Genomic DNA, 25580 nt, shown 5'->3' with positions numbered 1-25580 from the left:
TACAAAGGTACAAAATAGGCAGTTTTCTTGCTAGCTTCCCTTGTCTTACTGGTTCCAACTTCTTCATCTCCTAACCTTTTAGGGGAATGGAACTAAGGGAAGGAAGGGATTAGTGTCTCATTTGTGACAACTTGCCTAAAATCTGAAACCATTTTATTACCCTATGTGTCACTTCTTTCACCCCAACATCTATTTTCTTTAACCATCTGGCTGAGGATATGAGACTTCAGGTTTGAGATTAATTTAAAGCATGCTCCAGAGCAAAACAAAAGACACATCAGCAGAGATTCTCCCTCGTTGCATTCTGATAGTTATAACTCTGAGTCCTTGCTGATAAGGGCAGCTGGGACTAGTAGGAAAAACCTCGAGCCCTGGCTGGTGTGGCCCTTTTGGGAACTGAAAGGTTGCAGGTTCAATCTCGGTCAGGGCACATGCCTGGGTTTGGGGCCAGGTCACCAGTTGGGGGTGTGAGGCAACCCATGGATGTTTCTCTTCCTCTCTTTCTCCCTCCATTCTCCTTTATCTAAAAAATAGATAAAATATTTAAAAAAAGAAAAAAGTCTAGGTAGTTCAGTGCTTAGAGCATTGTTCCTATATGCCTAGGTTGAGGGTTCTATTCCAGGTCAGAGCACATACAGGAATCAATCAATGAATGCATAAATAAGTGGGACAACAAATCAATTTTTTTTCTCTTTCTCCCTTTCTCTCTCTCTAAAGTCAATAAACTAAAAAATTTAAAAATAAAATAAAAAGAATAACCTCAAGATCTGAGCCTAAGGGGTGTGTAGGGTGAATGTTTCATTGGCTACCTTGTTAGAACTGGTTGGTGTGTAAATCTTCTGGAAGGGTGTCTGTGTCAAATTTTCTGCACCAGCAGAGTCCACCTCAGCATCACCTTCCACATTAGCCCATGATAGCTCAGTCTTCAGAAGTCATCCTTGAAAGGTGAAGGAATTAAGCAAAAATGAAACATGTATGTATACACACACACACACATATAACATAGGCACAGTCAGCAGTGTGGTGATAGCCCTGGGGATGAGGGGTGTGGGTATGTGGGGGCAGGCAAAGTAGGGATAAATGGGGACAGAGAGACACTTTACTTTGGGTGATGGGTGCATTATGCACTGTGCAGACGATGAGCTGTACATTTGAAACCTGTATGGTTTTGTGAATCAATGGTACCCCAATAAATTCAATAAAAAAAAAGTCATCCTCTATGTTGGCTTGAGTTCTAGCCCCCTTTTCTGGCTCATTCATTCATCCATGCAATGCATTTGAATGCTTCCTAAGGGCATTGCTCTCCTTCATCATTTTCTATTGAGGAGCCTTAGTTGGGCAGTCTGTCCCTGGTTCTATACCCTCCCTTCTGTTAATTACTCTTTTACTAATTAATTTACTCCCAGTGTATTTGACCCAATGGGCTCCCTGGAATTTCTTTCCCTTCAGCGTTGGAAAAGGGAGGAGAGGGAGGTTGTATGTGTACATCAGAAATAGTAAGGGGGTAAAACTGGTTCTCAGGGTTGAGACCCATAAGAGCAAAGAGCTGTGTGTGGGAGCGGAGGATAGTCACTTCAGTGTAGGGTGGTGAGGGCCGGAGAAGGCCAGAAAAGACACTCTCGTCCCTTTAGCGCTCCTGTGTCCCTTGCTTATTCACCTACCTCACACATTACAGCCACATACTTTGTTTCTCATGCAATCTGATTGCATCCCTTACACTCTCATCTCTTCCACCGTCCCGCCATGCACACTTTTCATTTCTTTGTGTAAAAGTGTTTATTGCTTGAGGCCACCTCTTGCTCACTCGCCTCCTTCATGCCGGTAGACCCTTACATAGGGTCCCTGCACACTCCCATGTTGCACACGACTGTCCCTCTCTGGTGCACCTGCCTGAGCACTCACTCTCCTTCCATCCTCCCCCGTTCACACACCTATTCTCCTACCAGAGTTCACACGCCCCTTCCTCAGACACCCCCCTCCCTCCATCCTTCCCCGGGCTCGCACTGTCACCCCCGCCCCTAGGGACACCTGCTAGTGCGGGGCAGGGCGGGGATGCGCAGCCGCGGCTACTTCTCCTCCTCTCCCCCCCGTCTCCGCCCCGCCCCTCCCTTCATCCCTAACCGGCTCCGGGCTCCCGCCCTGCCCGCCCTGCCCGCCCGCCCGCCGCTCCGAGGGGGGGGTCTCCGCCGCCGCCGCCGCCGCCGGAAGGAGCCGCCATTTGCCACCGCCGAGCGCACGGGCCGAGCCGAGCGGGAGCCCGGAGCCGGGAGCCGGAGCGGGACTGGGGCCAGGAGGACGGCGATGGGGGGCGGCCCCGCCGCAGGAGGACACGGGCGCGTAATCCCGGGAGCCCGGCCCGCTCCGGACCCAGACCCGCTCGGCGCGACACCCTGAGCCCCCTCCCCGCCCACTGCCCCGGCCATGGCTGCCCGCCCCGCCGCCCCCGGGCCGCCAGCCCTCCCGGCCCCGCCAGCTCCGAAGCCCCGGCGGCGGCAGCAGTGAACGGCGCCCGCAGGCCCTGAAGACCCCGGCCGGGCTGGGCTCTCCGGCGCGCGCCCCCTCCCCGGCCTTGTCCTCTCCCCTCCCCCCGCCGCCCGAGAGCCCCGCCGCGCGCCGCCCCCCGCCCCCCGGCTCCCGGACGATGCTCAAGTCTCGGCTCCGCATGTTCCTGAACGAGCTGAAGCTGCTGGTGCTGACGGGCGGGGGGCGGCCCCGGGCCGCGCCGCAGCCCCGGGGGGGCGGGGGGGGCGGCTGCGGCTGGGCGCCCTTCGCCGGCTGCTCGGCCCGGGACGGCGACGGCGACGAGGAGGAGTACTACGGCTCGGAGCCGCGGGCCCGGGGCCTGGCCGGGGACAAGGAGCCGCGGGCCGGACCCCCGCCGCCGCCCGCGCCGCCGCCGCCGCCGCCCCCGGGCGCGCTGGACGCCCTGTCGCTTAGCAGCAGCCTGGACAGCGGGCTCCGGACCCCCCAGTGCCGAATCTGCTTCCAGGGCCCTGAGCAGGTCAGGCCCCGGCACACGCGGGGCGGGGTGGGGGCGCGCACCTGGGGCGCCCGGGGAGGCCGCGAGCGCGGGGCGGGACTGAGGAGGCTGGGCGGGACCCGGGATGCGAGCGGGGACCGGGTGAGGTCAGGGGGCTGGCCGGAGACTCCCCGACCGGTCGTGGGGGGCGGAGGGGCATCAGGGCTCCCCAGGAAGGGGTGGGGCTTTCTTCTAGCGGGGCTCCGGGTCCCTGTCACCGGTTAACGGGACAGCCTCTCTTCCCACTCCCCTGCCCCCAGGGCCTTGGTAGGCCGAGGAGGAGGGGCAGAGAAGGGTCCCTCCGTTCCCACCTCGAAGGGAGAGGCCCAGCCGGCGCCCTTGCCTGACTCAGAATTTCTCTTCGTGGGGCACTTTTCCTCACTTCCCATTCTGCAACTTTCCGTCTCATTTCAAAGAGCACTCTTTGTTTGAATGTCCCGGACAAAGTTGTCTCGGGATGGTGCTGGGATGTCTCTAAGTCGTGATGAATTATTCCTGAATAAAAGAAAACACCCTCTACTGCAACCCCCAGGGTTTCTCCTCCCTTTTGGAACGTGGAAACTGAGGATGTAACGCATCCCAGCCTGCACCACGTCTTTGAAATACTTTGCAGCGATGGAGCGGGGGAGGAAGGCACAGCTCTGAAGCCCTAACCCTAACACTCCAGATCCTCCGGGTAGCCTTCCATTTGGGGAGCCTTAAAGACCACTCTCTCCAAATTCTAGGAAAAGAGAAGACCCAGTTTCCCACTCCCAACCCAATCCCTTTTCATCCCTCATTTGTTTGGTCAGGGAAGTTGGCATTGATCTCTAACTTTTGTCTTTTGTGCTGTAGCCTTAGCCTCTTGCCCTCTTTTGGGTGAAAGGCCTGAGCGTTTTTAAGGTGGGAGAATGAATGACCTGGAGAGGAGGTTTTCCTCTCCCAGGGCAGAGAGGAGTGGGGTCCGGGTGGTGGTAGCTGACCGGGACTCTGGTCACTCTTCCTCCAGGGGGAGCTCCTGAGCCCCTGCCGCTGCGACGGCTCTGTGCGCTGCACGCACCAGCCCTGCCTCATCCGCTGGATCAGTGAGAGGGGCTCCTGGAGCTGTGAGCTCTGCTACTTCAAGTATCAGGTCCTGGCGATCAGCACCAAGAATCCACTGCAGGTACGGTGCAAGGAGAGGACTCAGACTGGGGCAAGTGCCCTTCTGCAATCAGACTCAGGAGCCCTCCCGGGAGCCTACTTCATCCATTTATTTCCTCCTCCCCACCATGACCACAATTTCCTGCCGGTCTGTATATTCTCTCTTTCTCCACAAAGACATTATTGGGTGCCAACTAAAATTCCAGGCACTGTTCTAGGCACTGGGACAACAGCAAAGGAAAAGATGATGCTGTCAATAATGATGGGAGCAAACGTAGTATTTTTTTGTCAGCCTTTTGGTGTGTATTAACTTTTAATCTTCATAATAATCCTATTAGTTATAGACCATTATTATTCCTATTTTAAAGATTGATGCACAAAGAGACTTGAAAACTTGCCCGGGGTCACTCAGCAAGGAAGTGATGGAGTTAGAATTTGGAATTGAAACCTAGATGGTCTGGCTTCAGAGCACTTGCCTGATCCTGACTTTCTAGACTATGGCAGATGAATGATGTCAAACAAGGTGAGCAGTGCCATGCTCTAGGTTTGGTCAGGGCACAGAGGGGACAGATGTTAATCCTGCTGGAAGGGTTTCAGAAAGGCTCCCGGAGCATCCTCCTTCAGGGCCGCCCATCACCAGGCCCTCCGTTTCTTTCTGTGACTTTCTGGAGCCCTTTCTCCCACACAGTGGCAGGCCATCTCCCTGACGGTCATTGAGAAGGTGCAGATTGCGGCCATAGTTCTGGGCTCTCTCTTCCTCGTCGCCAGCATCTCCTGGCTCATCTGGTCCTCACTGAGCCCTTCAGCCAAGTGGCAACGTCAGGATCTGCTCTTTCAGATCTGCTACGGCATGTACGGCTTCATGGATGTCGTCTGCATAGGTGAGGGCACCTCTCTCCTCTTTACTTAATGAGCAGCTTTCTCCAACTCAAACATTTTACTTCCCCTACCCATTCCCTTAACTTTATGGCCACATTTTCTACCACAGAGAGCCTTTGGGGCTATCTCGGTGCCCCTTTCTTCCCAGCTTCTTCAGGCCCTTCACAACCCTATCTCTTCACTCTAGAAAATGCTTGCTTGGCCCTGGACAGGTAGCTCAGTTGGTTAGAGTGTAGTCCTAATACACCAAGATGTGTACCCCCAGTCAGGGCACAGACAAGAATAAATCAATGAATGTATCAATAAGTGGAACAACAAATTGGTCTCTCTCTCTCCCTGCCTGTCCCTCTCCCCCACCACACCCCCTCCCTTCCTCTCTTTCTCTAAAAAAAAGAAAAGAGAAAAAACCTTGCTTAAGCACCTCTGGCCTAGGTCTGGGCAGGAGTTGACCCTGGATATCTTATCCCTCTTGTTCAGGCCTCATCGTCCATGAAGGCTCCTCTGTCTACCGCATCTTCAAGCGCTGGCAGGCAGTGAACCAGCAGTGGAAGGTCCTGAATTATGACAAGACCAAGGACATAGGAGGAGATGCAGGGGGAGGGACAGCAGGGAAGCCAGGCCCTAGGACCTCACGGACAGGCCTACCCTCTGGGGCCACCAGCCGTCCCCCGGCTGCCCAGCGCATGCGGACGCTCTTGCCTCAGCGCTGTGGTTACACCATCCTGCACCTCCTTGGACAGCTGCGGCCACCAGACGCGCGTTCCAGTTCCCATTCTGGCCGAGAGGTTGTCATGAGGGTCACCACAGTCTGAACTGGACTCCAGGAGCGGGGATCTTAAGTCAGTACCTTGGCTACAGATGAGCTATTATGGCTGCTGGAGGTACTACTACCTGGACCAGATGTTTGGTGCATACTGCCCCCACTACTGAGGATCTCTGTGGGCAGCCTCAAGCTGGAGACATTGTCTGGCTTCTACTGCTCACTGGGTAGAGACACGTGGATGACATTCCAGCCCTCACTGACAGCTCCTCACACTCATCCTGAGGCAACCAGAGGGCAAAGGGGAGAGCAGCTTTTCTTCCCTAGAGAACCGTCTTTACCTCAGCTCCTAGGGCCTCCAGCCCCTCAGCTCTACCACAGTGACTCGGTGAGGGGGGATCAATGCCAGAAGAAGGGGCTGTAGACCCCTCCCCCATTCCCCACTTCATGGCCACAGGGCAGCTGGCAATAAGACTAGTACACATTAATCTCCCGTTCCCTGCATGAGGGCGGGGAGACTTCCCCAGCTCTGCCCCCCATTGCATGGGGGGAGGGCATAAAGAATCATTTATATGCACAAGGAGACTCGTTTCTCATCTGGGGCTTTTTCTGGAGGGTTGGGAGGTGTGGCGAGGCTTCTTTGCAGAGGTTCCAAATCCCAAATGCAGCAGTGGGTTCTGAGATGGAGGTTTAACTCCCACTTGCGGGTGACTAATTCACATTGGCTGCTAGATGGCAGTGTTCAGAGGTATGTAAAGGGTGAACCTACCACCTCCAAGTTGTGTGTGATTTAGAAAAAATTCTCTCTACCATGGTCTGCCTGTCTACCTCATAGGGTTGAATAAGGATAAAGAGGGACAGGTTGAGTGCCATTGCAAAGAAAATCATTGATGGCATAAAAAAGATTTCTACACAAGATGATGGTTCATTTATTTTAAATAGCTAGTTAAATTTCAAAATGTGTGTTTCATTCGGAGTTGCACAGAGCCTTGGAAATGTGTGTTGAGTGTCATAATATGTAAATATGAGGGGAAACAGACACTGCAGATGTGAAGGATGGTGGTTATTTGTAAGAATGAGAGCTCCTCCGACCCTGTGAACATGGGGTAGGGGAAGGCTGCCGCTCTCCTTGCTCTGGGGATCATTTGGATCCTCCGAGTCCTTCTCAGGTTATTTATGTGCTTACCTGGAGAAGCGGTTTGAAGTGAACTTGGACTCATTTGGAGCGAGAGTGTCAGAATCCTTCCAGGAGATGAGTTCCCAGCTCCAGTTTAATCTATGGCAGTTTAGGGTCATAGGTCTGACCCCAGCATATCCCAGCTAGTGGTACTCACTGGAAGGTATTGTGCTTGGAGGCAGCAGTGTAGCAGACAGTTGTCTATAGTAGAGAAGTTGGGGAAGGACTAGGTAAAGCCTCACCCCATTCTCCTGAGGCCTTGGAGCTGTGTATTATATGAAGGATGGTGGAGCCTCATTGGCAATTAAATTAATTCACACTTCGCTAAAGTCGGATCCAGGGGCCTTTCCTATTATTAGTCCTCCTTTCAGGGAAGGTTTTCTGCTTTACCTCTTCCCTGGGGGTGTTTTGGAGGAAATGCTTATCTACCAAGGGTCACATATCTTTGCCTGGGTAATGATCCTCTCCCACCCCTCTCCAAAAGGGTCTTGGCGGCTGCTGTCCATGGTGCTAGCAGCCAGACTTGCCTGGGAGTGTGGAAACCAAAGTTGGACTTGGATCTGAGTCACCTGGAGGTGTGGAAGTGTATCACTTCCAGGGATCAAAGTGGAAAGGCAACTGAGTCTGAACAACCGCCCCCCCCCCCCAATTTTTCCAGTGGAAAACTGTTTCCCCAGAGAGATAATCCTCCACATTCCTTACTTGGACAGACAGAAGAGCCAGACTTTACTGACTTGCTATTATAGAATAGTTGGTGGGGATCAGAAGGGACATAGCCAATCAGAGTGCCTACTAGTGCCTGTCCTAGTAGATAGGGTTCAGGTTGGTATTGCACAGTGGGGTTACCAGGGTCAAGCCTGGGCTGCCCCCTTGATGGTCGCACATGGAAGTTTAAACAATCCCAAGAACATAGGCTCACTGTCTCCATTTCCACTCTGAGTCCTAACACCAGGCCAAGTGAGATAGTATATTCCTCTTCCTTTCATCACCATTGTCTGTCTTGGTATTGGGGTTGGGACTAGCAATAAGCACAGTCCCCCGTCCTTCCCTTTTCTAACCAAAAAGAGATTCTTGTCCAGGAAAGGGATCATAGAAACTGTTGCTCTTCTCAAGTGAGCAACCCAACTTGCCCAATGAGGAGTGTGGGTGTACAGAGTCCTCATCACTGAGCTCATGGGAAAGGATCTGAGAGGAAGCACAGTTTTATTCTTCCAAAGTTCAAATCTGCTAAAACTCAGGCCACTTAGGTTCAAGCTGAGCTTGGTGATAGGGGCGTTGGAGTAGAGATGGAGTGTGGTAGAGAAGGAGCTGAGAGAAGGGACCGTAGAGGTAAAAACCTTGGTCTCTGCACAGGGCCTTGGGTACAACCCGCCCTCCGTTGATCTTACACAGATAGTCCCCAGGTTTGGTGCCCAGTGGAGTTTCTGTGGTCAGGGATCCATGTCTAGGGCAGGAGGCTGAGGTGGTGGGGAGGAGGAAGTGTAAAGTGAAATCTCCATCTCTAGCTAATTGGAAGTGGGTATGAGGGGAGCGGGAGCGAGGGGACAAGTCCTGACATGGGGAGGATAATCTGGGCTACACAGGGAGCTGTGGGGAGCGTGCTGAGAGATTTATGTGTGTGGAAGATGAGTTAATCTGTATATATCACAAGGGGAGGACTGTGCCCAACTTCTGGGGGGGGGCCAGAGACTGCTGACTCAGGGAAACAGGCTCCCTCTGCCCAGCCCCCTCTGGCCTTGGTGCCCCAGGGCTTCTGGCTGCCCCCACACTGAGTTTTCATTCTGTCTGACTTCACTTCTCTGCCTGTATCCCTGCCTTTCTTTCAAGAAAATGACCTTGAAGCAACTTTTCCAGAGAGGACAGAGTGGCCATTCTAGGATTCCCTTCAGTCCAGGTTCCAAAAACACTTCAGCCAAAGAGTTGGCTGCCTCCGGCCATCTCTGCAAATCCCTAGCTCCCAACCCATTTTCACAGCCTAACCCTTATGGTTACTTTTCACTGCCACCCCCTTAATCTCTCCCAGGGAGCCAGACTTGGCTGTTCTCACTCCACACAGAAACATGTCTGGGTCTGCAACCCATTTTCCAGTGTCTAGACCTCCCATGTTATGAGGTTGCTCCAGGGTCTGAGATACCATGGTTGGGGATTTGGGTGAGGATCTTGCCTCTGGGTCTTGTAGGAAGTGGAAGTGGGAGAGAAATAAGTCAAAAATCAAGGGGGAAACATTCAGGGTTTTTTTTATTTCAAAACTATGAATATTTCAAATTTTCAAAATATAAAAAGAAGGCATACACAGGGACAAGACCTGAAATGTTTCTGCCTGCTAACTAAGTGGTGGGCAAGTCAATTTCATAGTGACCAGAGAGGCAAAGATAGTTGTTGGTTGTTTTGTCTTGTTATCAAGGATAGTTTTTAAAAAAATCATAAACGAGGCAAGGGCAGGCTCCCCTTCCTAGGGGCAAGGTGAGGGAGGAACGGGGTAGACAGAGCTTGGAGCTAAGCTGCTTGGAGCTCGGTAACCTTCTGCTACATGGTCCAGATTAAATCTATGAATTTGTGTGGTGTCACCTTTATATCCTCTGGTAGGGGATATAAAGACTGAATAAGGCCTTATTTTCCCTCTCAAAGAGCTCATGTAACAAGGAGAGAGGACCTACCAGGTGCAGACCAGACACACAAGTGCTTAGCTCGTATCATGCCACCGAGCTTAGTAGCATCAGTGAACACTGGGGAAGCCCCAAAAGGGCAATGGTGGGGTTCCTCCTCAGGTTACCCAGCATTACTCATTAAAGTCTGAGCTACTGTGGGAAGGACACATATGACACAACCAGGAGAAGGGCTGAACAGGCAGAGGGACTATAGTTTTCTCTGGGCCTGCTGGGTTGGGCCAAATGCGTACTTCACACCTTGGTCAGGGCTGCCTCAAACACTTTCCTATGGTCGTTCTGACCAGTCTGATCAGATGGACAGGCCTCGGGGAAAACACACATCTCTTGCTCTTATGCCTAGTAAACTCCCATGAAAAGAGAAAGGGTAATAATAACAACGTCCTTCCACACGACTATCTGTCCACAAACTGCAGGTTAATGCTCCTCTCGGGTACCAGCACAGTCCGGGTCTTGGGTCTGATCGGAGTGGCGCCTGGCTCAGGCTGTACCTCAAAGTGGATCAAGATCTGAAACAGGAGGAAGAAGGCTGTCACTATGAGAGGCGTCTGCAGTGGTGGGCTCTTTTGGTCATAGGCATTATGAGTGTTAGGATGGTCAAGGTTGGAATAGCATCTGTGGCTGGTAATGGACTTCTTGGTTAATCAGGACAATGGATTATGGTAGGAAGAAAAGTAGTCCAAATGCCCTCACTCAGTTTCTAGGCCTATAATGGGATTGACATATTTCAGAGAATTAGGTCTACCAAATCTTATACTTGTTCCCCTATGCTTGTCAGAAGAGGAGCTCACAGCTTTAGAGTGTTAGGTGCCTCCCAGTCTAGATCACTCACCTGGGCCAAAGCCATTTGCAGCTCAAGCTCTGCCAAGCGTCTCCCCATGCAGCTGCGCTTGCCGAAGCCAAAGGGCAGAGATGCGAATGGGTGGGGAGCTGGACCTTCCCCCAGCCAGCGAGCTGGACGAAAAGCATTTGGCTCTGGGAACTGAGAGGGGTCCCTTGAAGTGGCATAGTGACACAGAGTGACCAGTGTCTGGTGAGGGAAAAACACAAACTTCTCAATTTTGGCCCAGGAATGCAAGGAGGGACATGGAGAAGGGGCTACATGGACTGGGATGAAGGCAGGTTCTGATAGGTGATGGGGAAACTTTCTGGGGCTGCTTTTGGAAGGATTTCTCCACTGCATTCAGGTGAGCGGAGGGTTTGAAGGGCTTATGGAGAGCTGTTACAGGATGGGGGCCACGACAGTGGGAGATGGCTTAGCAAAATGGACCCATAGGCTCTACTCACATTTTTGGGGATAGTATAATCACCTACACGAACGTCTCTGTCTGGAACACGGGAATTTCCAGGCACTACGGGGTAGAGTCTGGGTTGCAGAGCACAAGGAGAGACAGGAAGGCAAGGTTGGGGGCCATTAGCCTCCCTCACCTGCTGGGAAGTTCCAAACCCATTCTCTGCCAGGAGTACCACTGAATTCTGTTTTCTCCCTGCTTGCATGTACAGTCTGCCTCTTTAGCCCTTCCCCCGCATTTTTCCTAGCTCCTCCTCTGCTGTCCCCTCACCTTAGCACTTCCTTGAGAACGGCCTTCAGCAGGGGCAGCTGGGACAGAACAGTGGCTGAGGAGTGGGCATTGGACCCCTGTCCCAAGGCAGCTGTGATCTCAGAATGGAGTGCCGTTTGGATTTCTGGGTGTCTAGAGAGCTCATATAAAGCCCAGGAGAGGGTGTTGGACACCTGAGAAGACAGGTGAGAGCATCGGAAGTATTAAGAGAGGGGGAACCAGTCCAGGGAGCAGAACATGAAGCTGTTGGGAGCTCAGGAGGTGATAACCAAGCTGGTCTGGAGGGCCATAGTGAATCCTCTGCAGCAGCACTGAGCTGCTCAGGGAGGCCAAGCTCTGAAAGGAGAACCCGCACCATGGAGGGAGGACTTTACCGTGTCCACTCCAGCTAGCAGCAGCTCTGTCACATTCCCCAGGATGGAAGGGGCAGGCAACTCTTCCTGGAACAGGAAGTAGGTCAGGTGAGCCCCAGATCCCCTTCCCTCCTCAGGCCTTCCCTGGCTCCTCATGGCTGTCTCAGCCTCTCGCCGTTCCATGTGCTTCTGGGCTGCGAGGAGAGAAGGAGAGAAGGTGCCCGAATGCCTCACTACCCCTGCATAGCATTACGATCGGCCCCCCCCGCCACACACACTTCATTTTTGTGTCTTACCAAATGCAAACATCTGGTCCCAATCTTGGCAAAGGCGGCCCCAGGGTCCCGGCACGAGGCGGTTCAGCCATTTGGGCATCGCCATGGTCAACAGCGTGGACACAAACACAGATCCCACAGCACGGATGAACATCTCTGTGTCTGGAGGCACTTCGGCTTCCAGGCAGCCCAAGCGCGAACCCAGCAATACTGCAGCTATGCCTGACCGAGAGGGGGCGCTCTCAGGGCACCGGCGGTTGTGGGGGCAACCCCTCACCCCCTTGCGGGTGCTTCCTAAGCTTGCCCCAAACTGTCTAGAGACTCACCTTCTAATCCAAACTTGTAAAACTCTCCAGCTACATCACGAACCAGGTCAGGGGGCCCAGCACTGCGTCCCCGTTGGCATCGCAGCCGTTGCACAAGGTCAAGAACCACGCTGTCTAGGGTCTTAGCATAGCCGGCGGCCGCTTGAGGCCGGAGGAGAAGCGGGGCAAGGAGGCTGCGGAGCCTTTGCCATTCTTCACCTTCCCTGTGAGGGTACGGAGAGAGGGCGCATCAGGGCAGATGGGTGTGTGGAGTCTGCTTGAGGCAGCTGGCTGCGGTGGAGGAGCATGTTCGGCTCTGGTGGCTAGATGAGGGGTTGTGTCTGCTCCCTCGAGGTACAGGAACCTGCCCTACCTGTGCCCGGTTTTTGTCCCCCTTCCTCGTTACTCATTTCCTGCCCCAGAGGGGCCTGGGTTCCTGGGTAACTTGACTCACAGAATCTTGCATTCTATCTGGATCCTGGTACCCTAGTCCCTTTCGCCAGTACCCAGGATTCCTCAAAAGAAGGACGGGGGAAGGCGGTGAGGAGAGGACTGGGCTCTAGCTGAGGTTGGGCGCAACCGACTGAGGTGGAAACCCCTAATAGCCAGAGTGGGTGAAACGGCCGCCCTTACACCCGCCTATCTTCAGACTGTCTCCAGACCCGCCACAGAAGGACGCAGCAGAGGTTCTGAGCTTTGGGGCCAGAGAGGACTCACGCGGTGAGCAGTCCGCAAGCCCGCTGGCGCCGGCGACGGTGCTCAACCCAGGGCGAGAAGCCACAGCGCTCTGGCCGGGGCCCCTCCTGTCGCAGCAGTTGCTCAATGAGTGCAGGGGCCGCCAGATACACTGTGCGCACCTTCCCGAAGCTGGCCAACCACACAGGACCGAAGCGCGCGGTGCCCCTAACCTGGGAGAATGGGCGCGGTGAATCCTGGAGACACGGGCAGGGGACTCCCAGCTTGGCCGGTACCAAGGCCAAGGGCATTGCTGGACTTCGGAAGGGGAGCGTCTGCCCCTTTGCGAACTCCCATCTAGTGTATGGTTCTAGTGCTGCAAATCCCTCCCACTCTTTCCCCCACTTCCCATTTCTAGAAGGTTTGAGTGTGATGGGCAGAACGGAAAAACTTTGCTCAGCCATTCAGTATCTCTTTGGCTACCTGGGCCGAACCGCAGCAGAAAAACCCCTAAAGGTTCCTAATGCGGACTGTCCATTTCAGGATGAGACCCCACTGACTGTACTGGAATGCAGGTAGTTTGAAGCCCAACGCGCTGAATGCACGGGGAAGGTAATGTGCGCTTCTGCCTCCCGCACCCTTGTCCTGGACCTACCTACCTGCCTTCCAGACTTCTTCCCTGCTAGAAGGCGCTTTTTGAGTGAATGCCTCTGCTGGGTGCCGAGGGTGGACTCTGCGCAGCTCGACCTAAAGCCCCAAATCCTGACTTGTCTTTACTGTAATTCACGGGCATCCATTCTCACTGGCCTCACCTCCTACTTTTTACACCTGTCTCTTTCCCCAGCATTCAGTCCCAGGAACAGTCCCTTCTACCTGCAGCTCGTGTAGCCGCGACAGTCCGCCCTTGCAGAAAAGTTCAGCAAGGAACCCCGGTGTGGAGGGGCCTGGGATGTCCGCCAAGCTCCAGGGCGCTGAGCCAGAGCTTCTGGAGCCCAGTGAGGCGCCTGGCTCAGCGCAGCGGGCGCGATGCAACACTCTCGAGGTGAGCTTGAGGGGCTGGGTCATGATCTGGGTCAGGAATACAGTACTTCTGAGCATCTTGCCTGCACCCCTATTTAACCCCTGGGTGAGGTAGTGGTGACGCCCCTTCTCCAAGTTACTCAGCCAATCCTCTTTGAGTGGTCTGTGCTGGGATTAGCACCTAAAACAGTAGGAGGGGCTGAGGCTGTCTCCACAGCTTCCTGGGATCTGGAGTTGCCAAGACCCTCTTAGGAGGGGAGGCCTGCCTCTATTTCCCTTTCTGGGCTGGTGTCCTAGTCCAGCAGTCTTTCTGGGAAAGACTATTTAGTAAGGTTTAGATGACCAAGACAGAGTCAGTCCCTGGTATTCGCACTTCTCCAAGGAGCCAGACCCTTAGCCCATTCTCAGGAATTCCCCATCCTCCAGCTCCTCCGGGAAGGGAAGCAAGCAGGGAAGAGGAACAGCTGTAGCTGTCCCCATATTCTTGGCTCACTGGGCTGCACTTATGTGAGCAGCATTTTCTTGCATTACCACATCTCATCCACCTCCCGGACCTGACACTGGCCAGAAGGCAAGTGAGTTCATGGGCTAAAATGGGTCCTGAAGCCTTCATCTTTGTTCCTTGTGGAGGTCTGTGGGTGGTCCTGTTAGGTCAACATGCCCTGTCCTAGCCATGGGAATTTGGGGCTTGAGGAGCAGATATGAAAAAACTCTTGCAAATTAGAAAAGTTCACAGAGATTTCTCTGGACTGGTGGGCACAGCAAGGGATCAATGAGTGCTCTGAATCTCCAGCTGTCTTTTAGGGGGGGCTTTGTAGTCTGCAGCCCCTTTCCACTTTTAGCCTCAGAATCCTCCAGTTAGTTTTCTGCTCCTTATTCTCCCACCCCTCCTCCATCAGGCTCTGTGCCAGCCAGTCAGCCCTGAAGTTCTGGAAGGGAAAGTCAACACTAAAAAGGAGGGTATCCAACCCCACACTCTCCCTGGGGCTCTTCAGAGGGAGACATAATAAAAGGAGCACAGATTCCCCAGGTTGTCTTAGGCAGGGAGAAGATGGGAAGAGGCACCTGATACACATTCTAGCCTTCCCCCCAAAATAGCAGCAGGGCAGGCGCCCATGCAAACATTATCCCCAGGATTGCAAAGGGCACACAAGTGGACAGGTGATTTGAGCCTAGCAGGATGTTTAGATGGACAGTGGAGAATTGTATTCTGCACTCGAGATAGAGATCCCAGAGGGAGCAGGAAGTGCTAATGGAGAGCAAGACCCCACACCCTCCCAGACATCCCTTCTGGTCCTCGGTCTTCTGACCTTCCTGGTCACCTTCCTCTGCTTTCTGAAGGCCATAGAGGGTCAGGAAGGTGAGAGGAAACAAGGGTAGTTGTGAAAACCGGGATTTGGCCCTGGGCAGTTTCCCAACTTCTTTGAGAGGCTGTTGCCTCTAAGCCCCAACAGTCTTAGCTGGGAAGGTCCAGGGAGTTGATCTTCTTTCTAGTTCCTGGAATATGGAGTCCAGATAAAGCAAGGTAAGCAGTCAATGACCAGGAGGGGTAGGATTGGGGGTCACTGCCTGGAGGGTGGGATCCTGTATTCTTCGGAAGATGGCTGGGAAATTCTTTCCTCCATTGCGTAGAACTTTCTTTCCCTCCTCGGTTGAGGTGCCCAAATGTCCCACAATGGGGTCTTCACTCTGGAAGAAGGGTCCAATAAGTTCTTGCCCACCTCCGGCCCTAAGATTCCCATCCCATCCTCCTGTCACTGAGTCGGGTTCAGAGAATATAGAGCCCCTGGAATGGGCCTGTGTCTCCACAATTTCCTGTAGGCCCCCAACTTACCAGCTCCTCCAGAGGCACACGCTCAAACAGGGGGTGCCCTTCAAAATGGGTGCACATCCATTCATGTAGTTCCGGCACATCGGTTATAGTATATACTAGCCCCTGAATAGGCAAAAACAGGGAGGGGGGTTGGGAGAGGGCTGCATGCGATCAAGCAGTGAGATCATGGAATAAACTCCACTGAATTCTCAGTGGAAGGTCCCTGAAGAGGTCACTCACCCCACCCTCCCTCCCACTCTCAATTTACCCCAACTCTCAGCACGTAGGCATATTCTGCCAGTAATGTGGGACTGATGATTCGCCACTTGTGCTTCGTCCGCTTGAAATGTGGGTCAGGGAAGAGGAAGAACATCTTTGTCAGCTGTGAGAGACACACATCGCCTGGGTTTTGAGAGCCTGGCCTCCATGTCCCACCTTCCTGCCAGCCTAATCCCCCTGGGCCCCTCCCTACCTGGCCCTTGCAGAAGAAGTTGGGAAGGTGTTTCATGGCATTGCTTCGGAGACAGGCGATGTTCTGGAAGCCACCTCCAGGAGCTGCTCGTAGGGCTCGAATCCGGTCCTGTACATAGTCTGAGACCTTTACTCGGATCTCCAGACCCAGAATCAGCGTGTCTGGGAACAGTGGTGACAGTTCCACTAGACACAGAAATAGGAATGGAATCATCGACCACATTCTGCAGGAACTTCAAAGGAATCAATAAAGAAAAGGAAACCTCAGTTTGCAACCACCAAAATCAGGAATGACAAGTGTGGTCAGAGAAATGTCTATATGGATGGTTCTACACTGGAGAAGGCTGGGGAGATCCAAAAATTGTCACCAGAACTGGAAGTGGGAGGGCCTGGGAGTACATGTATACCTGCAAGTGCTTTAGTGTTCTTACACTTTCTCTCATTTAACACTCGGTGCTCTGTGGTAAGTTGTGAATAGGAGGAAACTGAAGGTTAGAAATGCTTAAGGTCGTGGAGCTAAGAAGAGAGAGAACTGGAACTTGAACCAAAGTTTCTGCCACCAAGTATCACACTCTTCATCTCTGTCATGCCCTCATCTCTTTGAGGAAAATTAAAAATAGAGAAGTGGCTCAGCAAGCATGTCTGGGGCAATACAGACAATACAAGAGGAACTCAACAGGAGAGTGGATCAGCAGGAATGAGTTTTGGTGAGGAAGGGGGGAGTGGTGGAACCCCTGAGAAAGTCAGTTCAGGATCACTGGCTACAGTGGCTAATCTCTGATGCTTGTGCTTACCAGCTCACTGACCCGGCACTTGGCAGGTGAAACCGCTCACGTAGTGACTGGAGCCAGAGGCAAGGCGAGACTGGACAACCTAAGTTCTAAGAGGCATCTGAGGCAGCCCCCTCCCTTCTCCAGGGCAAAGGCCACAGACCCAGAGTAGAGGGAAGGTGGAGACACTCCACACTGACGTCATAGCAACAGTTTTGGGTCCGAAGGGGAAAGGCCAGCTATGGCCCCCACCAAACTGCTGAGGTGGCAGAACCTAGGCACAGCCTCCCCTGTCCAGAGAAAGGAGACAGAATGTTACCTAATAGGCCACCATAGCCACAGCCTATGTCTGCGAACTCCACTTGGGCCTGAAATCTCTTTTCTTTCTTATCCTTTGGGTCATCGAGGCTCAGATTTTGAGTCAGTGGAGAGAAGAATTCTGGGTATAGCTCAGACCAATCCATCTCCTCTGGCTTCACAGGGCTGTTGGAAAGAAGACATGAGAAACATGAGAAAGCTGGCCATACCAATGCAGAAATGGTACTTCATGTGTGTGGGTAGATGTAAGAGTGTGAAGTAGTTGGGAGGGTTCTCAAAAATTCTGCAATAGTGGGCCGAGTGGCCTCTGGGAGACAAAGTGGAAACCACCCTGTGAATCACAGGCCCATCATGAGGCCCATGATTGCAGACCCACCCATCTCTGTAATTAGGGGTTGATGTGACTCTGTCTGGGCACAAGTTCCCCTTCTCCCAGACACTAGCTGTTTAAGGCACTGGGATCTTACTTTGTTTACGTGCTCTGCGCGAAGAGGACTGAGTAAGGTGAGGGCGGGATTGGGTCTTTTTATTAAATCCGACAAAGGAAACCTTAAGATGTAAAGGGCATTCTGCTGCCATCACTCCAGTCTCAGCAACAATCTTTCTCCAGCCAGACTAGCACAGCCACGCAGACTTGGCCAGAAAGCCACGCCCCCGCCAACCCCGCCCACTGACGGACCCAACCCACCCGGGAAACTGACCGCACCCAGCCCATCCTCCCGGGGCTACGCAGTGCCTTCCCAACAGTCCCAGCAAGATCCCTCTCCGGGCGGTTGTGGGCCATTCGAATATTTCGCCCTCCTTCCTGCCCCGTTCACTCACTAGCGCAGCGTATGGTCCGCCATGGGGTTGGAGTGAGCGCGTTGTCGATAGTAGCGCTTCTGCGGCTGCGGGGCCTGGGACCCCGCCATGATCCTCCGCGGGAGCGTCTCCGCCGAACCCACGTGGAGACCGCGGCCGGCGGCGCACACCAATGACGCATCAAACTGACCCCGCCCCTTAAAGGCCCCAGAGAGAATTCTTCTGGGCCTGATGCGGAGCATCCGAGGGGGCCGGCGCGGCGAGGCGCCTCGGCCCCTGGAGTCCGTAACCTGGGGGTCCGCGCCGGAACCGGCGCCCAGCTCCTTCCACAGCCTGCGTCGGCCGGTCTGGGTCACCGTCCTGGTTGCAGGAAGCCGTGCATCGCGCAGGTAAAAGGAGTCTGGGGACCCCACTTCCTACAGTAGAATTAAACCTCGCGCCGTTCCCCTCTTGCCCGATCTCGGACAGGACTGCCGGGTCTGATCTGCCTGGTCAGGAGTGAGTTCTGTCGGGCCTGGAGTGGGCTGGGGACCGGAGCGGAGGTCGGCTACTCCTTGCACCTCCAGGAAGTCAAACTGGAGGAAGGAGAGCGAGCTCAGGGAGGCGGGGCTCAGTGCCACGGGGCAGCCGAGACGGCCCGAGGTCCCCCAACCCGCGTCCAGCTCCAGATCGGAGACCCCGGGGCTGGCTGCCGCGTCCCGAACCCTTCGGGATAGATGGGGGATCTTCGCCCAGATCCCGCCTCCGAGCCCGAATCGGTGTTCCCGAGGGACGTCGTGCTCTTCGCTGATTCCTACTCAGAGAAGAGCCGGTTCTGTTTCTGTGGGCACGTACTGAGCATCACGCAGAACTTCGGATCCCGCCTTGGGGTGGCAGCGCGCGTGTGGGATGCGGTGAGGAGTGGGTGGCTCTGGGCGAGGATCCGCGGGAGGTCCAGACCCCAGACTCTCTCTTTGCCATATGGAACCACCCCGTGACTGTCTCCCACACCCCCCTTTTTTTCTCCTATAGGCTCTGACCCTGTGCAACTATTTCGAAAACCAAAATGTGGATTTCCGAGACAAGAAGGTGATCGAACTAGGCGCGGGGACCGGCATCGTGGGGATCTTGGCGGCGCTGCAGGGTGCGTGAGCTTTGTGGCGGGAGAGGGTTGGGGAACGGGGTGTGGAGAAATCGTCACTTCTTGGGTTCTTTCCGAGGGGAGAATGGTTTGGGACCAGAACAGCACCTTTTTTCTCTTTTAACAAACTTTTTTCCCCTGCCTGCTTTGTGTGACAGGCAGGGCTCATAGGCTGTCAGAGCACACAAGGTCGTTGTGTGGGGGCAGGATATAAAAACCTGGCAGGCCTTAATAGAAGGATTTTTTCTCTCTCTCTCTCTTTTTTTTTTTGGTGATTTCACGGACAATATCGTCACTTAAAAGCTCCTTTGCTTTGGGCATGGTCTTCTGGCAACAAGCATATTTGGGGGTATCTTGTAGGGGAAGTAACTTGTGGGTATTAAATCCTATGAGGGCTTTATGACTTTATTATGAGCATTCTTTAGATTTTTAAGGTTTTGATCACTTGGGAGAAAGCTTAAGAGTTTCTGAGGAATAGGATGTATTTTGTGGGAAGTAGGATAGGAATTAGGTACCGCACACTTGGGAAAGGAAAAGGTAAGAAAAACTTTGCTTCGGTTTTTGTCAAGAACCAAAAACTACAAAGGAAACAGTTCCTTAATTTATAATCTGATAGGCAAAACCTTACACAGAAACACTCATTAATAACACTTACGAAAAATAAATAAATAAATAAATAAAAACACTTATGATGTCATCTCCCTGGAAATGCAGATTAACATGTTCTTGTTTGGAGAGGGGAGAGAATCATAGGGGAAAAGGGGATGGACTCACATGAACAAGTACAAAGGACACATGGACAATAACTAAGGTGGGGGGCACTGGGGGGGCAGGGCTGGGAATATAACAGAAAACTGTACTTGAACAAGAATTAAATTAAAAAAATAAAATAAAAGTCAACCAATTAGGAAAAAACAAACAAACATGTCCTTGTTTGGAGAGACATGACTAGGTTAATATCCAAGAATGTCTACCCAGAGGCAGGATTTTCTCGTTCTTCTATTCATTCAGCCAACATGTATTTGGAATTTTCTGTGTGCTAGAAGTCATGCTAGGTCATTTAAATACAAGTAAGACAGATTTCCTCTCCCCAAGGAGCTCATGGTTTAGTGGGGAAGGCAGGGAGGATGCTACAGTACAAGAACTCTGGAAACGTGTGCACACCACCAGCAAACATACTTTGGCTCCTTGGAATCCAAGGAGAAGCTCTGTCAGGAGGGAAAGAGGTGAACAGTGTGAACTTAGCAGGCTCAGAAGGGACTGAAGGAGTGTTAACAGTAGTTTTCCATGAAGGATGGGTGAATGAGAGGTGGGCAGTTATGATAAAGTGGGAGGAGGGCAAGTAATGTGGTTGGGAACACCTGCTTTCACTTGCTTCTAGGCTGGTTTCTCCTCCTTTGCCCCCTATTCAGCTGCCAAACCAGAAGTGTGGCTGTCTTCTGGTTCCTTACCCTCTCCCCTCCCGTCGTAGCAATCAGCCAATCCTATGGGCCATGTGTCCTTAATGCTCCCCCAGCTGTGTACTCTTCCCACCATCTCTAGTTCAGGCTGCTGCCGTCTCTTCCCTGTATTTTCATGAGAGCTTTCAGATGGGGAAGTTTAGTGTCCCCAAACTTGACCTTCTCCAAATCTCAGACTTCCCCACTGCGGTGAATTAAACCACTGCCTAGTGGAAAACCTAGAAATCACTTTTGACGCATCTCGTTTTCTCAACCCCATACCCATTATTCAGGTCCTATTGATTTCATCTCCTAGCAATCTCTAAACCTCGTGTTTTTCTGTGGACATTGACAGCTCCCCAGCCCATGGCACCATCGTTATTTGCGGAAACTACCTCAGTTAGTCAAACTGATTTTCCTGCTTTGACTCCTTTTCACCACTGAGACCTCTGCCCATTCCACATAGCAGTCAGAATGATCTTTTTAAAAATGTGACTGTAATCACCTGCCACTTCCATCTTTCAGTAGCTTCTTGTTGCTTTCAGGATAGAGTCAACATGTTCAGCATAGTCTCTAAGGCCCTGTAAGGCCCTGCCTCCCTCTCTAGCTTCTTTCTGTGCCTCTCCCTATCCTTCCTTTATGCCTTGTGCTGCCTATTACCCTTCTTTCAGTTCCTCAAGTCTATCCTTTTTTTTCTTTAATTTATTGATTTTGGAGAGGGAGGAATAGAGAGAGAAAGATCAGTTTGTTGTTGCATCCATTTATGCATTCACTGGTTGATCCTTGTATGTGCTCTGACTGGGGATTGAACTCACAACCTTAGCATATCAGGATGATGCTCTAACCCACTGAACTACCCAGCCAGGGCTTCAAATCTATCTTGGTGTTCCCTTCCTTGGAGACTTCACACAGGCCACACTCTGTGTCTGAAACCCTGTAGCAGCTGGTTAATACATATGCATTCTTTAGTGCTCAGCCCAAATATCACTTCCAGGGGAAGGCCTCCTTGACACAGCCACTCCCAGGATAGCTTGGGCCCTCCTAGTATATACACAACTGTGCTGGCTGGTTTCATTTTAAATTTGTTGTTACTAACCTCAGGTGCATCCTTAAGTGCTGCCCAGCTAGCCTCTTACATCTCCCTCAGTCACTTATTTTTCTCTCCTAAACTTCTGATTTGTACCTTCTTACCCTTTAAACCTTCGAATGCTTCCTCCCTAGTCTTTACCCTCAGCTGATGACTTTGTTTCCAGTCTCTTCTGATTGCTTCTATTTTCTCATAGAAAAAGTTTACATATTCCTCTTAGAACCTCTGCTCACCTAACCTCTGCGTCTGGGCCTGTGTATGCTGCCTTCTCTCCTGTCGTGTGTGCACCATGAATGAATGCTATGCTCCTAGCTAAGGTCAAGCCCTCCACTTGTCAAGAGAAATTAAACCTTCTCATCTACTCCAAGACATTGTTCCAGCAAACGCCTCTCTTCCCACATCTCTCGTGCATTATCAGTTTTTCTTTTCTCTGATCATTCTCTCTGTGTGTGCATAATGCACATAAATACACTACAATTTCTCCTATTTCAGAAGAATTTTACATCCTACATATCCCTTCTTGTACTGTGCCATTTCTCTTCTACAGCGAAATTCCTCAAGGGTTCCTCTCTTCCTATTCTTTCCTCAATCCACGTGACGTAGACAACTCTGCCCCCACCCCATGCCCCACCCTCTCCAGCTCTTCTAATCAAAGCTGTGAGCTTCACTTCCCACTGAATGTGGTTAAACACAGGAGTCAGTTATGAGCCCACCTTTTTTAGCTTTGCAGGATTTGGCATTCCTTCCTCCTTGAAGCATTTCCTTTGGTTTCCAGGGTACCACCACCTTTCTAGTTTCCACCCACCTTGCTTGCACTCTTTTCCATTCTCCTTTGTTGGATTCTTTTCATCCTCACAACTGAAAATTTGAGTGCCCCAGGGCTCAGAAGATGTGCTGTGAGCCCTTCCCTTTGCCGTCTGTACTAACTCCCGAGCAGTCCCATCATATCATGGATTTGAGTGCCCTTTCTATGCAGATGGTGCTCTGACTTGTCCATTTCCACCTCTAGACTTGTCTGTGTGACCTCCTGCTACTCGGATAGCATGTGCTTGTCTGATGGACACCTCACATTTAGTGTGTCCAGAAACAGACTCAGGATCTTCCTGTCCAGTCCTGCTCCTCCCGAAGTCTTCCTCAACTAGATGAACCGCAATTCAGTCTTCCAGCTGCCAGGTCAAACACCTTGGTGCCAGGCTCAATTTCTCTCTAATATTTTGTATCTCATCCTTCAGCAAATTCTGTTGGCTCTACCGTCAACATATATTCAGGACCCAACCATTTCTTAGACAGACATTGCTACTGCCCTGGTTCAAACCACCATCACTTCGCTGGGGTCAGTACGGCTACCTCCTAACTGGTTTCCTTGCTTCTCACCCCACCCCTCTGCTGTCTTTTCTCATCCCAGTAGCCAGAGTAATCCTTTAAAAATATAACTCAGTGTATGTCATTCTTCCATTTAAAATTATCCAGTAGCTCCTTATCTCACCCAGATTAAAAGCCAGGTTTCTTACAGTCTTCTGAAAAGGCCCTAGTTAGGATCTGGTGCTTGCTTTTATCTCCTTCACTTGCTCTACTCCAGCCACAGGCCTTCCTGCTGCTCCTCAGGCCTGCCAGGTTCACTCCTGCCTCAAGGTCTTTGCACGCACTGGTCCCTCATTTGGTTATTTTAGTCTGAAACATCCAAGTGGTCTGTTCCATCACTTCCATTAGGTCTTTGTCCAAACTATCTCCTCAGTCAGGGTTTCACTAGCCATCCCATTGAAAATTATATCCCCTGCCTATCCCTCAAGCTGTTCTTATTCTCCTTCCCTGCTTGATGCTTCATTCAAAAGAGCACTTATCCCTGACTGGTGTAGCTCACTGGACTGAGTGCGGTCCTGCGAAGCAAAGGATCACAGTTTGATTCCCAGTCAGGACACATGCCTGAGTGGCAGGCTAGTTCCCAGTGGGGGACGCAGGAGAGGCAACCATACATGGATCTCTCTCCCTCTCTCTCCTTCCCTTCATCTCTAAAGATAAATAAATAAAATCTTTTAAAAAAAGAGCACTTATTACCATCTGATGTACAGCATATTTTATGTGTTGTGTTTGTTGTCTGTTTCTTGCCACTAGACTGTAAGTTCCATGAGCAGAGGGCTTGTCATCTAGATTGGTTTACTGAGGTAGTCTCGGCACCTGGCATATAGTAATAATAATAAATATGAATGAATGAATAAATATGAATGAATGAATTCTTTTAAAAAAGATTTTATTTACTTATTTTTAGAGAGAGGGGAAGAGAAGGAGAAAGAGAGGGAGAGAAACATCAATGTGTGGTTGGCTCTCATATGCCCCCTACTGGGGACCTGGCCCCAAAACCCAGGCATGTGCCCTGACTGGGAATCAAACCAGCGACCCTTTGGTTTGCAGGCCAGTGCTCAATCCATTGAGTCACACCAGCCAGTACTGAATGAATGAATTATTAATGGTCATCATGGTTATGATTAAAGAGTTTTGCAGTACTTAGTGTGTCTCTCCCTCTAGGATAAAACTTAAGGAAGGCTGAGGTTTTGCTCACCACTGTATTCCCAGAACTTAGATGCTCAATACATGTATTTATTGTATGAAGGAAGCTTTCTGAGATGCTAATCTGATTATCTTCACCCCCTACTTCTACATTTAAAACCTATTGCCCTCAGTTCAGGATCAAGCCCAAATCTCTTCAGCATGTCATAATCATTCTTTCTCTTTACTCTCATGTCTTGACACTTTCTCCTTGCTTCCATGTGGTCCAAGGTCCAGCCTTCCGTGAATACTCCATGCTGTCTCACCGCCAGGCCTTGTACTCCCTGTTCTCTGCTTGGAAAGCACCACCTGACTAACCCTGACTTGTCCTTTAAGGCTCACTGAGGTCACATCTTCTGGGAAGCTTTCCAGGCCCCTGAAGGCTGGTCTGTGTCAGGAGGGGGTGGGTGCGTAGCCCTTCTCCAGCTTAGTGCCTCCCAGGCTTCTGCTGACATGTGACTGTTGTGTTTTGAGCAGAGGGGTTGAAGATTAGCTCAGAGAGAATGTTGATGTTGTAGAATGTAGAGTAATGAGAGTGGCGGTGGGTAAGATGGAGGTTAGGGCAACTAAAAGCCAAAAGGTGGACTTTGGTCTGTCAAGACATTGTCCTCTAGGCCCTGAGGCCTCTGGACCTTCTGGGCAAGAGTAGAGACCCCTTTGTTGGTCCCACTGACTCGAATTTCTTCTCCTTCCTCTTTCTCAGGGGGGGATGTTACCATCACTGACCTGCCCCTGGCCCTAGAGCAGATCCAGGGCAACATCCAGGCCAATGTGCCGGCTGGAGGCCGGGCCCGGGTCTGTGCCTTGTCCTGGGGGATCGATCAACATGTCTTCCCTGGTGACTATGACTTGGTGCTGGGGGCTGATATCGTGTATCTGCAGCCCACCTTTCCACTGCTGCTGGGGACCCTCCAACACCTGTGTGGGCCCCAAGGCACCATCTATCTGGCCTCCAAGATGAGAGAGGAGCACGGGACAGAGAGCTTCTTTCAGCACCTCCTGCCCCAGCATTTCCAGCTGGAGCTGGCCCAGCGGGATGAGGATGAAAATGTCAACATCTATAGGGCCAGGCACAGGGGACCAAGACCTGCTTGATGTCACCCTTCTCCTCCGAACCCCTTGTCCAAATGAAGGAACGGCCATATCTTCAAAGCAAGAAACATAAGGACCAAAAAGGATGGATTTCCCTTTCTTCTCTCTTTCCTCCTTTCCTCTTAGTTCTCCCAGATACTTTTGGGTTGGTGAAGGGAGGTGCCTGCTTGCTAGGAATCCTTGAGCCCCAGCAGCCCTGGGTAAGAGCAGAAGGGAAGTTCCCAGCTCTTGTTCTCAGCAAAGGATGGTGGGAGGATAGCCAGGGTTTTCGGTAGGGAAAGGGGATGGGAGGCCAGAGCAGTGGCTGCAGAG

General features: G+C 52.0%; 4 protein-coding genes across 8 annotated transcripts; 2 read left to right on the top strand and 2 right to left on the bottom strand.

The window, feature by feature from the left end:
* The first annotated feature begins 2185 nt into the window (after positions 1-2185).
* Positions 2186-6694, top strand: MARCHF9 (membrane associated ring-CH-type finger 9). The gene is made up of 4 exons (XM_037030100.1): positions 2186-3001; positions 4008-4163; positions 4830-5022; positions 5498-6694. The coding sequence occupies exons 1-4, from the start codon at positions 2642-2644 to the stop codon at positions 5830-5832; spliced, it is 1044 nt and encodes a 347-aa protein (XP_036885995.1). The 5' UTR covers positions 2186-2641; the 3' UTR covers positions 5833-6694.
* A 2663-nt stretch (positions 6695-9357) lies between these two features.
* On the bottom strand, positions 9358-14837 carry CYP27B1 (cytochrome P450 family 27 subfamily B member 1). 4 transcript variants are annotated; one of them, XM_037030097.1, is made up of 9 exons: positions 13667-14837; positions 12836-13026; positions 12140-12342; positions 11835-12035; positions 11560-11732; positions 11186-11358; positions 10911-10989; positions 10456-10653; positions 9358-10132 (listed from the first exon to the last, which is right to left on the bottom strand). In XM_037030097.1, exons 1-9 carry the CDS (start codon positions 13889-13891, stop codon positions 10019-10021), a joined length of 1557 nt encoding a protein of 518 aa, XP_036885992.1. In that variant the 5' UTR covers positions 13892-14837; the 3' UTR covers positions 9358-10018. The 4 variants fall into 4 exon arrangements, with proteins under 4 accessions (XP_036885992.1, XP_036885991.1, XP_036885994.1 ...); XM_037030096.1 differs by lacking the exon at positions 13667-14837 and having other exon boundaries at positions 12836-13655; XM_037030098.1 differs by lacking the exons at positions 10911-10989; positions 13667-14837 and having other exon boundaries at positions 10043-10132; positions 12836-13655.
* A 132-nt stretch (positions 14838-14969) lies between these two features.
* On the bottom strand, positions 14970-18516 carry METTL1 (methyltransferase 1, tRNA methylguanosine). 2 transcript variants are annotated; one of them, XM_037030106.1, is made up of 6 exons: positions 18008-18516; positions 17187-17350; positions 16099-16283; positions 15895-15966; positions 15648-15749; positions 14970-15502 (listed from the first exon to the last, which is right to left on the bottom strand). In XM_037030106.1, exons 1-6 carry the CDS (start codon positions 18226-18228, stop codon positions 15347-15349), a joined length of 900 nt encoding a protein of 299 aa, XP_036886001.1. In that variant the 5' UTR covers positions 18229-18516; the 3' UTR covers positions 14970-15346. The 2 variants fall into 2 exon arrangements, with proteins under 2 accessions (XP_036886001.1, XP_036886000.1); XM_037030105.1 differs by having other exon boundaries at positions 15895-16008; positions 18008-18510.
* Positions 18517-18687: 171 nt separating this feature from the next.
* On the top strand, positions 18688-25336 carry EEF1AKMT3 (EEF1A lysine methyltransferase 3). The gene is made up of 3 exons (XM_037030112.1): positions 18688-18879; positions 18998-19109; positions 24880-25336. Exons 1-3 carry the CDS (start codon positions 18703-18705, stop codon positions 25269-25271), a joined length of 681 nt encoding a protein of 226 aa, XP_036886007.1. The 5' UTR covers positions 18688-18702; the 3' UTR covers positions 25272-25336.
* Positions 25337-25580: the final 244 nt, after the last annotated feature.

This window comes from Sturnira hondurensis, unplaced genomic scaffold (genome assembly GCF_014824575.4).
Source record: "Sturnira hondurensis isolate 20B ecotype Veracruz unplaced genomic scaffold, ASM1482457v3 Scaffold0020601, whole genome shotgun sequence".
Classification (NCBI taxonomy): Eukaryota; Metazoa; Chordata; class Mammalia; order Chiroptera; family Phyllostomidae; genus Sturnira; species Sturnira hondurensis.
The sequence above is the reverse complement of the archived record's forward strand: the minus strand, read 5'-3'. Positions and strand labels throughout refer to the sequence as shown.

What these genes read in the sequence shown, in the direction of transcription:
- MARCHF9 (XM_037030100.1), top strand. Translation starts at nt 2,642, where the DNA reads ATGCTCAAGTCTCGGCTCCGCATGTTCCTGAACGAGCTGAAGCTGCTG. An exon ending in GCTTCCAGGGCCCTGAGCAG is followed by an intron (nt 3,002 to 4,007) that starts GTCAGGCCCCGG and finishes CTCTTCCTCCAG; the next exon opens with GGGGAGCTCCTGAGCCCCTG. An exon ending in CATGGATGTCGTCTGCATAG is followed by an intron (nt 5,023 to 5,497) that starts GTGAGGGCACCT and finishes CCTCTTGTTCAG; the next exon opens with GCCTCATCGTCCATGAAGGC.
- CYP27B1 (XM_037030096.1), bottom strand. Translation starts at nt 13,257, where the DNA reads ATGGCTGAGCAAAGTTTTTCCGTTCTGCCCATCACACTCAAACCTTCT. An exon ending in ATTATACTATCCCCAAAAAT is followed by an intron (nt 10,654 to 10,910) that starts GTGAGTAGAGCC and finishes TTCCCTCACCAG; the next exon opens with ACACTGGTCACTCTGTGTCA. An exon ending in TGCAAATGGCTTTGGCCCAG is followed by an intron (nt 10,133 to 10,455) that starts GTGAGTGATCTA and finishes CTCCTGTTTCAG; the next exon opens with ATCTTGATCCACTTTGAGGT.
- METTL1 (XM_037030105.1), bottom strand. Translation starts at nt 18,228, where the DNA reads ATGCTCCGCATCAGGCCCAGAAGAATTCTCTCTGGGGCCTTTAAGGGG. An exon ending in GCGGACCATACGCTGCGCTA is followed by an intron (nt 17,351 to 18,007) that starts GTGAGTGAACGG and finishes TCTTTCCAACAG; the next exon opens with CCCTGTGAAGCCAGAGGAGA. An exon ending in ACTTCTTCTGCAAGGGCCAG is followed by an intron (nt 16,009 to 16,098) that starts GTAGGGAGGGGC and finishes TGTCTCTCACAG; the next exon opens with CTGACAAAGATGTTCTTCCT.
- EEF1AKMT3 (XM_037030112.1), top strand. Translation starts at nt 18,703, where the DNA reads ATGGGGGATCTTCGCCCAGATCCCGCCTCCGAGCCCGAATCGGTGTTC. An exon ending in CAGCGCGCGTGTGGGATGCG is followed by an intron (nt 18,880 to 18,997) that starts GTGAGGAGTGGG and finishes TTTCTCCTATAG; the next exon opens with GCTCTGACCCTGTGCAACTA. An exon ending in GATCTTGGCGGCGCTGCAGG is followed by an intron (nt 19,110 to 24,879) that starts GTGCGTGAGCTT and finishes CCTCTTTCTCAG; the next exon opens with GGGGGGATGTTACCATCACT.